A 13,388-nucleotide genomic window follows, 5' to 3' on the forward strand; every position below is an offset into this window, starting at 1 on the left:
GAGGCTGACGAGATGCTCACCATGCTGGAACCAAGGTTTTGGTTACCGATCGAAATTTCAAGATTTCCCATGGTTACTGCGTATTTCCGCGCCCCACGGTAAGTCCATATACCGAGCAAAATATACCATTTTTTTGAATTTAAACACTCAATTTATAGTAAAGTACGTACGATGTAATTAATGCCATGAGAGTTGGTTCTGGTGTGGTGATAGCAACCTAGTTCCTGTTTTGAGAGGTCTCTGGTTCAAATGTTCGTTCATTCACTTATTTGAATTCAAAATTCAGCTATAAAATTCGTTCGAAATATTCTCGGTATTTCTCGGTAACCGTGGTAACCACGTTTACCAGTCCCCCTCGGTAAAAATGCCTCATTCGGTAACCAAAACCTTGGCTGGAACTACTTGTTCAACAGATGTAGGGAGGCCAGGTCTGCAGATCCCCGAGGACCTGAATGACAACACCGACATCCAGAATCAAGGTGCTCCTAAGATTTAGCATCACAAGATTGATTATTGAGTCCCTACATCCATTCTGGCAGTTTGACCAGGTTGCAATACAACATCTGCAGCTTCTCCTGGAGATGAGAAGTGCATTATGCTCAAATCTTGTTTCTTTTTCAACATGCAGCAGCCTGAGAAGAAATCCCAGAGCAGAATCCTCAGTGAAAGCGCGCAAGAGAAGAAATCAGGACGTCAAAGGCCACTTGATTGCACCATATAAAAGGGTAGGACAGATTGATTACACTTCATCAGATCATTTACAAGGTCGTGCGTACAACGTCGTCTGTTTAACAGACAAATAAGATGGTCCTCCAAGATGAACAACGAAGGAGTACTAACAAGCTGCAAGCCAATAAATGGTACACATACATGCGTGGCCAAGTGCATACTGCTGGCCGACACGGCGCGACCTATACATATTTGTCCGGTGACTTGAATACAATTGATCCGTCCACCAGCACGAATAGGTGGATACTCCACGCAAAGGGAAGTACCAAAGTACTTCTACCTTGCCTTGGATTGTTGGGCGTGATTTCACTCTGAAGCCCGATCAGACCCACTTCACAATGGGTCGACGTGGATCCTCAGTGAGCTCGGCCCTCAGGCATGCCAGTTCATAATCAGTGTAGTAATCTTTGAGCAGAACTTCCTTGAGGCTCGCGAGATATCGTAGGTCTGAAAGGACACCACTGTATATACGCGTACCAAACTTGAGCACCTCAAGCTTCCGGGCTGCTCCGTGTTCAAACTTGACGGACTTGAGCCTTTCTTCGAGTCCCATGCTCAGCTCCAGCACTACCAGGCTCAGAAACGTCCCCTGCTGGAAATTGAGACGGACCTCTTCACCCTCGAGTGACTTCTCCAACAGATGCAGGAACGCCAGATTGGGTAGATTCCCAAGGACTTGTATGGCAGCATCGTGCTCTGTTATCCTGGAACTCCGCAGCTTCAGCTTCACCAGATTCTTAAGCCCCTGGATCCATTCCGGCAGTTTGACCAGGTTGCCGTACAACTTGAGGCTCTGAAGTGTCTCCGAAAACGAGAACTTTCCCTCCAAGCAGTCACATAAACCTGGCTTTCCCTCTGACCGGATTGACAATGACTCCAGGCGCCTCAGACCAACGACTGCAGAACACAGCTCTTGTCCGTTTTCCTTATTGACGCCAGTGACTCCTAACTTGCACAACTGGGTGAGTCCTTCTATGTCTTGTACAACATCCTTTCCTCGTCGCCCGATATTCACAACACCCAGTGTGCGCAGGGCTTTAAGCTTCCTCATCCTTCTAGGCACTAGAACACCATACAAATCCAGGCACATCGCAAAAGCAGGGAGTATAGCACAGCATATCATAGTGCATTTATCATGGATTTTCAAGTCATCACGATCTTTAGATAATAAATAAGAAAACAGCAAGCACTGAGGCAAGAGGCATAGCCTGTTCCTCATTATGTGTGGAATTTCTTCTAACACTCCTTCCTCATATGAGACATTTTCATTTGTTGAGTTTCCACCGGCACGAAGATATTGTAGCTTCCGAAGCTTGATAATGGTGTTTGGCAGCATCATCACCTGGGTATCTCTGATATCTAGTGTCTCAAGTTGTCTTAGGTCACCCAATGAATCTGGGAGGTGAAGAATATCATCACATCCTCTTAGAGAAAGGTAGCTTAGGTGAAGAAGATTCCCAATATGCTTAATGTGATGATCATAAAGACCTGTGGTGTCTTCGAGGTCCAACACTCGCAGAAGACTCATCTTATCAGAAATGAAAAATGACTTCCACTTGCCAAAAACTGTTACTGATCGTACACGGGACATGTCCACTGTGCTCTCAAACTCAGTCTTGTCTCTTTCCCAATTGCCATTTATAGCAAGGTGCCGTGCTATGCCCTGGGTGTTTACACTGCAGCCTTGCTCTAGTGTAAAAACAAGATTTTCTTCCAGCGACTTCGACATGCTGATTTCACGCATGAGGTCGTGGACTTGGCAGGCATCAATTCCTTTTGTACTGCGAATTGATTGTTGAGATGGCAAGATCATACTCCTGCTTATAAGCTCCATGAAGTAGCTACCCGCTATTTCCTCCGCAGACCTGCCGTGCACCTCCCTTGAGTATCCCTCTGCACTCCACCGACGTGCCAACCGTCCCCGTCCAATCCTGTAGTCTTCAGGGAATATGGGCAGATACAGGAAACAAGACTTGAGATGATAAGGTAAGCCATCATAGCTTCTCATAAGGATAGTTCTTATGGTCCCAAGTTCCGGATTCATCTCCAACTCGGCACTAATATGTTCATTCAATTTCCTCCATTCTACCGCAGTTTTTGGTTGGTTTGCCAAAAAGCCCCCAATGGTGACTATTGCAAGCGGAAGTCCCTTGCATTTTTTTAGGATCAAGTTTGCCTGTTCAACCAACTCAGGATACTGCTCATAAAAATTTGTAGTCCTGTCAAATACCTGAAATTGATACAATTAAGATTGTAAGTATTTGAATCAATTATAGTGTTGTAGCCCAACCACACGTTGTTTAAATCTACAAGATATATATGAATTTTCAAAATTCAAGCAAATGAATTACAAGACCGTACATTATTTGTACCTTTTCAATGAAGAGGTCACGTGCATCATTCTGTCCAAGACTTTTGAGCTCGTATATTTTCTCATGTTCAGAATTCTTGGAACAATGCTTTGCAATATCCTTTATCCTTGTGGTTACTATGATTCGGCTGGATGTTTCAGTTGCAGGAAAAGATGGTATTAATGCGTCCCATTCTGTGGTGGATAATAGATCATCAAGAACAATCAAGTATTTCTTCACTTCTAATTTTTTGACCAAATCTTCCACATCCTTGCATTCCATCTGCATAGCTAAGTTTTTGAGGAGCTCTTGAGGATTGAAAGGGCGCATAATTGTGATGCAAGCACGCTTATCAAAATTGCCAGCGAGCTCCTCGCTTTGGTAGATATCTCTGATTATTGTGGTTTTTCCAATACCACCCATTCCCCATAGGCAGATCACCTCACGTTGCCGGCTATTATCGTTTGCAATTAGCTTGAGAATATCTGATTTTTCATTCTCTCGCCCGATGAGCCGAGATTCCTTAAAAGCTGCGAGCATTGTCTCTGTGCGATTGAACATCTTCCTACCGGCAGAGCTGTCACTACTGGCAGTGTTCACTTGTGAGCTACACCCTGCCTCCGTCAAATCCTTTCCATCTTGCGAACCCTAGACACAAGCAAGCAATGATTAGGTGTTTTTTTCTTATATTTCCTAGGACGACACATGGTCGCTTGTTAAACCTTCAATATGTTTCTGCACGTTCTTTTCTTTCCATTCTTTACATATAAGCAACTTTTTACAACTATAAAATCTTCTCTAAATTGCAGCTCATATCGTAATTCAAGGGGTCATATTGGTCTTGAAGTCTTAATTTGTTAGAATTGTGTCGAATATTGTGTACAAGATAGGTTACAGTTGGATTTGTACTTGTATTGTGTTTAGATAGGATATGAAGTCGTGTCGTAGTAGGATACTCGTATCCTAGGCCTCTCATATATAATGGGGGTAGACATACGATATAACCTATGCCAACATAATAGCACAAGAACGCGGGGGAGCCGGCGGCGTGTGGTTGCGGTATTGTGATGGTGCCATGGGGAGGAGCGCGCGTAGTCAGGCCCCGGGGATGTAGCCATATTGGTGAACCTCGTTAACAAATCTCGGTGTCGTGTCTCGTGTGATTGCTTGGTCCTCGGTAGATCGACGGAGTATCTCGGATTTATTTTAACAAATGACTAGCTAGCATGTCATTGATCTCCTTTGGTACGTGCACACAGGAAGGCTACAAGGGATTTTATTTTGGTCTCCTTTGTTTGGTACACAATTTGTGTATGGATGGCAATCAGGGTTGAGGATTTGGGAGACTGGAGCGCGTCATACAAGATCATGTAAATACAGGGCGTCCAAGACATGCACAGATGTGCAAGCAGTTGTGATGCAGGGTGGAGCATGATTGCAGTCGGATATGTTCGGCTGGGTCGGACTGGACAGTCTGACGGATCAACGCAAGTCGGTTGGAACAGAAGACAGTGGTGGGATCGGCGACAGCGACATAGGAGCGTGATGCTGATGGTGACCGACTTCTGGGGTGTGGAAACACGTGGCGCAGGCCTGAGTGCTTATGTGACTTCGACAAGACTATGGCGCGGGGTTGATTCAAGACGGCGCACGCATGAGAGCTTGAAGTCGACGGGGCGCAAGGGTGGACTGATCATCTACCATGGAGTCATGCTGAAGGTGGAGCTGAGGTCTGACGGAAGACTTCACTCAGGAGGGGCTACGGCGTAAGAGCTCAGAGAGTCGAAGCCTATTCGGTGGGAAAAGCGAGTGACACGTAGTTTGGACTGGAGCCCGGTGGTCTGATGCAAGCGTGAAACTCGTCATCGGTCGGTGATGATCGGTGGTACTCTGTAGTGGGGGTTGAGTGGTGTGGGTTCGTGACCCTTGAGACTCGACCGGGACAATAGAGGCTCGACACGGTAATAGCGGAGAGGCGTGCGGCACGCACGGAGCATGGAGACGGGCCAGGGCTTTGGTGGTCATACATGTGGTGAGACAACTACGAATTTGACTCGGGATGACTACATGCAATGGTGAAATTCCTTCAGGTTTCAGATAGGCGGTCAAGCAAGAGCGGTGATGTTGAGTTCAGGTAACTCTTATGTGTGACACTCAATATGTGAGTTGTTCATTTTCACGCAGGTCAGTGATCAGTGCGCGATGCGTTGGATGGATACTCTAAAAGTTGGGAGCACAAACTAGAGTAAGAGGAACTTAATTTCGCTCAAGCGTTGACTGTGGTCAAGAAAATAAGGGACTATAAGTTGCAGGTGGAGTAACATGAAGTCTTTGAAGTAGCAGCAGCACTCATGCGCTAAGTTCAAGTCCAATATACATGAAATTTTGACTCATTGACGAATTCAAGGTGGTAGAGAATATTCGCGATGGAGTTTGTTAGAGTTGTGTCGAATATTGTGTACAAGGTATGTTACGGTTGGACTTGTACTTGTATTGTGTTTAGATAGGATATGGAGCCGTGTCCTAGTAGGACACTTGTATCCTAGGCCTCTTTTATATAGTGGGGGTAGACACACGATATAACCTATGTCAACATAATAGCACAGGAACGCGGTGGAGCCGGCGGCGTGTGCCGGCGTCCGGGCAATCAAGGTGCGGTATTGTGATGGTGTCATGGGGAGAAGCGCCCGTAGTCAGGCCCCGGGGATGTAGCCATATTGGTGAACCTCGTTAACAAATCTTGATGTCGTGCTTCGTGTGATTGCTTGATCCTCGGTAGATCGACGAAACGTCTCGGATTTATTCTAACATAATTCAGTAACTTAGATAGGAAAGGATATATAATTATAAATAGAAGTTTTGCTACTGCTCAGTCGATGTCCCACTTAGCTGTAGGATTAGCCTGATCCTTCCTTCGAGATTCTTATGGGTAGATCCGTCATATTTACCACGGTTAGGATAAACATGTGTTTCCCATCTTCCCCACCATATCAAGCGTCTCATTTTGCCGCCGGAACATGCAGCAGCCGTCCTCCTCCATGACAGCGCTCGTTCGAGCTCTCCGGCGAGCCCTCCCGCCGATGTCCTCGCGTGCGGGCCTCTAACACGCGACCTGGGTCCTCCTCCGCTCCGGCCCCGTCCTCTCCTGCTCGTGGATCCTGCCGTTCTCCGTATTCGCGGCCACCGCGACAGCCTTCGCGCGGGCGCCGGAAATGGGGCCATCCTCTTTAGAGGGCTCACTCCGGCGAGGCCTCCCGCAGTTCTCCTCGCCTGCGCTGCCTCTCGCCCGGCGCGCCCGAGTTTCTTCTCTGCTCACTAATAAGGATTTAACTAACCATGTCTAGGCATAGGCAGACAAGATTTCAGATTTTGACTCTCACGGCTACTCTATTCATGGATGCCAATAATTCGTACAACTTGTAAATCGCCCTAATCAAGTGCTGAAATTAACATCTGAACTAAGAGCAGTACATTTTACCAAACATCCCCTAATGCCTGAACCATCACGTTGCAGGGGAGAGCTTAGTTGTGAGCACAATCCAAGACATGACTATTCTTTCTTCTTTTGCCGGAAAAGACATGAGTATCCTAATTCCTAACCACCACAGTAAGCATCAACATACTATGTTCAGACTTGGGCACAGGCAAAAAACAGAGCAGTAGTACTAGAGCCTAGCAGCAAATGTATTGCTCTGAACTAGCAGCTGGTTGGGCGTAGTTCAGTGGAAATCACAGCATGGGACTGCCGCGGCCGCACAGCGCCAACATGAGGATCAAATGAGCTAGTAGGGCATGTACGCAGCTACCTGTAGTCAGCGGGAAGCTCGCCAGCTGCGAGGTAGTACGCTCCAATAAACAGGAAGGAACTACGCTGACTGATGCAGTATGGTTTCCGACATACGGTGGAGAGATCGATCCTCTGTCACCGGCGGCGACTTAGGTGGCGGTGGGGAAGCGGATGAGGGCCTACACCCTACAGTACTGGCGGCGGCCCAGAATTCTCTGGCGCGAGGAACGAGGGGAGGGTGGCGGATTGGAGTTGCTCGCCTGGATCGGGGCCGCGTGGTGGAATATTCACCGAGGAGTGCGGCGGACGCGACAACGCGAGGAGAATGTGTGGCGGCGCTTATGCGATTCCTGTGTGCGTGCGGGCGGTGGCTATGGATCGTGACGAAGGGAACTAACGACCCAATTACTAATTTACCATTTAAGAAAAATATTTACTTGAATTTCCAGATCTGATGGTCAGAATAAATCATAGCAAGAGTTACATGAAATTACAATATATTACTCGCCAATCACCCTAAAACAGGTCTATAGAAAATGATGGTTGACTATGATGTTGAGACACCCTATAAACAAATAGAAGAAAATTGCGAGGGCGTCCGTTTGAGGTTTGCCCTTGGAGATGCCCTTATGTGTTATTAGTGCAAGAAACCAGTGCATATTTCCACTAACTAGTTGCAGATGTTGCAGTTGCAGAGATTGAGAAGTCTACCGATGCCAAGAACACTGGAATTATCTTGATCCTGAAGGTGAGTGCAAATGCGGTTGGTGGAAGAGAAATGTGATCTTGATCCTGAAGGGGAGTGCAAGTCTGCTTCTCGATCATGACTTTTGCAGTTGTGTTTCCATCCAGAAGGTCTGAAAGTGTGCTCTGAACTGTTAAGGTGCTCCCTTTGTTCAAAGTCAATGGCAAAATTGTCGACTCAAGCATGAATGTGACAGCTTGAACAGGGTTGGGTGAAACTTTGTGACGCGCCAAAGCCAGAACACAATGAGCGGTTTATGTGATGATATGGTAAAGGTCTGACGCGTGTCTTGGTGGTTTGAGGAAGTAACACTCATTCGGTAATGGCCAATTTGATTGAAAATGCATGCAGATGTTTGAACAAAGTGTGAGGACGCCTTGAGATGCTTCTTAACAGCACTGACTACAGAATCTAAGTGGAACCAGAAGAACAGGGAAGAAGGGTGATACTGGAGGAGGAGATACTGGTAGTGTTGGTGAGCAGCACCAAGATAACCAGAAACAATCACATGGGAAAGCTAGAGGTGAGAAGTCAGATGAAGAACAGGATGAGAGTGAGCCGTTTGACTATGGCTCTGCCGATACATGCCAATTTTCTTTTGTTAAATTTTCTTTTGTTAAAAATTCAGATTCCAATTGTTATCCAAGGAGATGAAGTCTCTAGATTTTTTTTCTCGTGAGAAAAGAAACAATCCGATTTGAAACTACATTATGCAGGATGGTTATGATTGTTGGAATTAATCTCCAGTTATAACAAACTGGGAGATAAAAGGGGAACTAACATAATTCTCACGTAAGATAAAAGGGGGCACCGAAGCAACGACTTGGTTTTGGTCCCGGTTCCTAAGCGCCAGAGAAATATAAAGGGGATTTGGGGTTGTTAGAAAGAGAAGACACAATACAGGGCTAACACTCGTAATCCTAACTACGGATCCTAAAGTGGCGGCGCTCCTGCTGCCCTTCTTCCTCGGCAAGCTGCATGGCCTACACGGACCTGATGGCCTCTGACAATCACGGTTAGACCCCAATCTCCCGCATTAAGTGGTGTTCTATTAAGAGATCAAGTTCCCGTTCGAGTTGATCCTAAAGTTTTTCCTAACAATAATTATCCCATAACTTTCCTAACAACTCTGCGCAAATCAGCCGAGAAGATTAACCAGAACAACAATTAAAGGAGCATTACTTAAGAATCTTTAAGGACTTTTAATATTACCTTCTTGTAGAAAACATGAAGAGTCTGGTCAGCAAACAATTGTTTATGCTCTGGTGCTCCATTCTCTGCCCCTACGCATAAGCTTGCAACTCCAATTTGCTCTGTGGAAACTAAGATCAGACTTCCTTTCTTATTGTCTGGGAAGCATGCTTTAATCCGATCCCACTCTTCAATGGTGAGAATGTCATTTAGCACAATGAAGTAACTCCTTTCTTTTAGAAATTTCTTGAACTCATGAGCAAAGTAAATTTTCTTCGTCATTCCCATGATCTTCAGGACTTGGGTCCCAAGAGCTGCTTTTTCCTCTTTACCCTCCTCTTGAAGAAAATTAATGTAGAACTGCTCAACTACACTTTTCAAGAATTCGGTTGAATTGAAAGGTCGCATCAACCCAGTGACCCAGGCTCGGCACTCGAACTTCTTGTGTATCTCTGGATCTTCATAGACCCTTTTGATGATTGACGTCTCTCCAAGATCACCAATACCTTTCCCCCACACAGAGATCACTCTAAGGTCAATGTCGGTCTTGTTGATCATTCGAATGAGATCAAATTTTGCTCTATCCCGCTGCCACCTTGCTTCATCGGTTCCGGACAAAGTTGTACCAGCCACTGCAGGTTTTCCATCGGTGGTTGCAGTCTTAGAACTAGAGCCCTTGATGAGGTGGTAGCGCATGTTCCTCTGGCTAACATCCTCGACATTGGCTCTGAGCTCCTTCATCTGCTTGGCCACGCGGCGCCGATCCAGCAGTGTGCGACGGATACGCCACCAGGACTGCTTCTCAAGGCGAACAGCAAATTCTTGAAGGGTGTCCTCGACATCATAGGCCACATCGCGGACTTGTTTCACCCACACCTTGACAACCCTGTCGTCATCATATCTCTCGTCATGGGCAGTCATGAGGAAAGCCTGCATCATCTCGAGCTCATTGGTGATGAAGACCTGGTCACGCCGGACTCCAAGTTGCAGAGCAACCTCCTCCGCCAGAGCGGATTTGGCGTAGCCAAGCGCTCCATCCAGCACGGACTTTCCAATGCTCAGAGCCGTGGCCTCCATTAGCACTGACAGATACAGGCAACACAGTTGTTAATGCTAGGTGTTAGTGTTAGAGCTATAGCAGATCTCAGAGCTGGGAAACAAATAACATGAGAAGAGGGAAGCCAACCTTTGTGGCGGCAGCAACCTGGATGGCTATCAAGACGCCCTCGGTCTCAAAGGAAAACTCCCTCCAAAGCGATTAAGCATACACAATCTGCAGGGCAAACAAAGAATTTAAGAACCTACTACTATCTATTTAGCAAAGGGAATGCATCCCTCAATTAGGATCAATTTTCCATGGCTGGAGCACAAAAGAAATAAAGGAGTTACCAGCAGCGAAGAGAAATGGACAACGTCTGTGGGTTGCATCATGGTCTCCGACCAACCAGAAGATGATGACGAAGAGGACTGGGACCGAGATTCTTTGCTTCCAGTTGTTGTTAGCCATTGGTTCCACTTCTATCCGCAGAAGCAAAGGTAAATGGAGGGCAGGGGCAAAAGAAGCTTCTTTGCTTCTTGCTGCAGCATATGCACCCAGGCATGGTGCCTTTACACTTTGGTTTTCCTTTCTTTTGGTAAAGATGGATCGGATTCTTCCTGTCTGGTTTTCGAATGATGATTCCTGGAGTAGGCTTGTTGTGATGGATATAAAGCAAGAGTTCCAATGAGGTAACATGTTTCCCTCACAAGAGAGTACTCCCTTCGTCCCAAAATAAGTGTCTACGATACATCAAAGGAATTAGGGCCGTCTATTTTTCTGGTTCAACGACCCAGATGAGGCAATACTACACAGAATTTCTAGTAGTACTCCCTCCATTTACTTATACAAGGTCACTATGAAATATACGTTTTACATCTATACAAGGGCACCAACAGTAATCGAGACAAAATTAATGATATTTTCTTGTACTAACAACAAGTTTAATACTTACATGCATGTATTAACGACAATCAGCTACTTCTTCCATTCAGTTTTCTTGCATGCATGTGGCGTATTAATGATCCCAGTAAACGAAAAGAAAAGCAGACATTAAATTTTACATTGGTACATGTAATCTGAGTTTGTGGCTTTGTATATAAAACTGGAAGGAGTATATTGAGTTATGAGGGGTATTTTCGGCAGCTCACTGTTAATCAATCCCAAAGACAGTTTCGTGCAAAAACAAGTGGAGGGTAGATATAGAATTTCAGCAAGTCGCGAGCGATTAGTTCGGCCATCCCGGACCGTCACCATCTGCGGTGATAGCGTGCTTGTTGAGTTTGCAGCCGGCGGACGGTAATCGCCAGCCTGCCGAGGGCCGTCGCCCCTGCCCGACCTTCCTTGCTCCCTCAGCCCGTCCTCCGCAGTCGCCTGCGTCTTGCCCTAGCCGACCATCGGCAGCTATCTGCATTGTCGCGCCCAATCAACCTCCATCGACAACTGACGGCGAGTTGCCAGATAGCGCCATGCGGGTCCCTACCCCGTTTCACACAGGGACCCCACTTCTTCTCATCTCTTTAGCGCATACAAAACCCGCATGGCCATCCTGATGCAAGTCTATCTGTAGTACGCCAATCAATCCATACATGCATATGAGCGTTCAGCGCCTTGCTCATGCACAAGGCCTTGGAGATGAGGGCGTCGCAGGTTGTAGGGTCGACACACGGGCGTGGATGCAAGGCCTTGCGCAAGCCGGGAGGAGGGATAATCAGACTTCGGGATGGCGGAGGTCCTGCCGGCGGCGGCGGCGTGCATGCTCTGGCTTTTGGTGGCGTGCCGGGAGGTGGGCAGGCGACGTCGGGACGACGGAAGTCCTGGGGGCAGCGGCCTGCAGGCGGCATCTACAGACGGAGGTTTTGTGAGTGGAGGCCTACAGGCTGCGCCGACTACGGTTATTGCCGGCGACATCGGGATGGCGGATGTTGGTGATGGAGGCCTGTTTGTGGCGTCGGCTGTGTGTTTATATTGTAGATAATGAGAGCTCTAAATAATCAGGCTAATCATAACGATTAATATTCCTCTACAAGGAGGAACAAATCTCTCCCTATACATTTTCAACCATTGGATCAATTTAATACTACCCATTATATTTGATAGTATGATGTAGACAGATCATTTTCAACCATTGGATCAATTTAGTACTACCCGTTATATTTGATAGTATGATGTACCGTAAAAAATCTCTTGTATTATCTTTAGTATAAAGTTGTACAAAAGCTGAGATACTTATTTTGGGACGGAGGGTTATATAATAGAGAAAAAAATCAGCACATAGACACATACATACAAATCAAACAAAGCCTTGCTTCGGTAGACCCACCTCACAAACCGTATAAGGGCAGTAATGTCATTTGAACATAATGTATAGCCAGCTTCGTATACAAGCTGTATGTATATGTACACAAACGATCCGCCAATCCGTCACACAAACCAGCGCACATCGGCTGACTCATTTTTCCTTTTTTTAACCTTCAAAAAATAGGTGCAAGAGACAACGGAGGGTTATATAATAAAGAAAGATCAGCACATAGACACATACATACAAATCAAATAAAGCCTTGCTTCGGTAGACCCACCTCACAAACCGTATAAGGGCAATAATGTCATTTGAACAAAATATATAGCCAGCTTCGTATACAAGCTGTAAGTATATGTACACAAACGATCCGCCAATCCGTCACACAAACCAGCGCACATCCCTCCGTCTTGGGAACCTTTGAACCTCTTACTTTTTAACCTTCAAAAAATAGATGCAAGAGACAAGATTTGAACTTTGAACCTCTTACTTTTTAATTCCACACACTCTAACCAACTAGGACAGCCAAATTGTTTTGCCTAGTTACTCCTTTTATTCTTCTTGTTGTCCTTTTTCTCGGTCGTTTTTTGTTTTGTTTGGCCATTTTATTCTTTGGTTTTGTTATTTTTCTTTGTAAAACATGTTCTCGTCCTCCTGTTAACAAAACGAATCACGCGTGTGACGTTAAACACATACAGTTGACGCAAAAAAAATTAAATATAAAAGGTGAGTGTGTTTCAGTCCGCATGCATAAGATGGATGGATTATTCATTCCATGTTATGTGTACGCATGACGTACAGGTTCTCGTCGCATGAGTCGCCATGTTCGTCCTAAAAAAATTAAATTAAAGGCAAAACAAAAAATGAGTCGCGTTTCAAGGAACGAACGAAACAACACTGACTGGTCTGTGCGTGGTTTCAATGTAGATTTTACTAATTTAAATGCTTCAGTTATTTGCAATTTCCGTCGTTATCAATCAACATGAACATTTTCTTATATCCTAACCATTTCTTGAAATTTGTCAACAATTTTAGAATTTTAAATTGTGTATGAAAATTTTATAAACTTGAACACTTTTTCTAAAATTGTTAACAAATTCGCAACAACTGATGTTTAACACAAATTGTTATCAATCCACATGCTGGCAAAATTTGGTGCCATTTCGTGCATGAGAACAAATACATCATGTTCAATCAAGATCGTTCGGGGTCTGCCGATAGGGCAAGTTTCGAAGTACTTTTTTTACCTC

General features: G+C 45.5%; 1 protein-coding gene across 1 annotated transcript; it reads right to left on the reverse strand.

Annotated features, from left to right (window-relative positions):
* Positions 1-708: 708 nt before the first annotated feature.
* On the reverse strand, positions 709-10,329 carry LOC109742648 (disease resistance protein Pik-2-like). The gene is made up of 5 exons (XM_020301746.4): positions 10,193-10,329; positions 9,990-10,076; positions 8,825-9,885; positions 3,102-3,728; positions 709-2,959 (listed from the first exon to the last, which is right to left on the reverse strand). The coding sequence occupies exons 3-5, from the start codon at positions 9,878-9,880 to the stop codon at positions 1,052-1,054; spliced, it is 3,591 nt and encodes a 1,196-aa protein (XP_020157335.1). The 5' UTR covers positions 9,881-9,885; positions 9,990-10,076; positions 10,193-10,329; the 3' UTR covers positions 709-1,051.
* Between the last annotated feature and the right edge of the window lie 3,059 nt (positions 10,330-13,388).

This window comes from Aegilops tauschii, chromosome 1 (assembly GCF_002575655.3).
Source record: "Aegilops tauschii subsp. strangulata cultivar AL8/78 chromosome 1, Aet v6.0, whole genome shotgun sequence".
Lineage (NCBI taxonomy): Eukaryota > Viridiplantae > Streptophyta > Magnoliopsida > Poales > Poaceae > Aegilops > Aegilops tauschii.

Coding starts and splice junctions, on each gene's coding strand:
- LOC109742648 (XM_020301746.4), bottom strand. CDS start 9,880: ATGGAGGCCACGGCTCTGAGCATTGGAAAGTCCGTGCTGGATGGAGCG. Junction 3,729..8,824: donor TTCATGTTTTCTACAAGAAG/GTAATATTAAAA, acceptor GCTTGTGTCTAG/GGTTCGCAAGATGGAAAGGA. Junction 2,960..3,101: donor GTGACCTCTTCATTGAAAAG/GTACAAATAATG, acceptor TATCAATTTCAG/GTATTTGACAGGACTACAAA.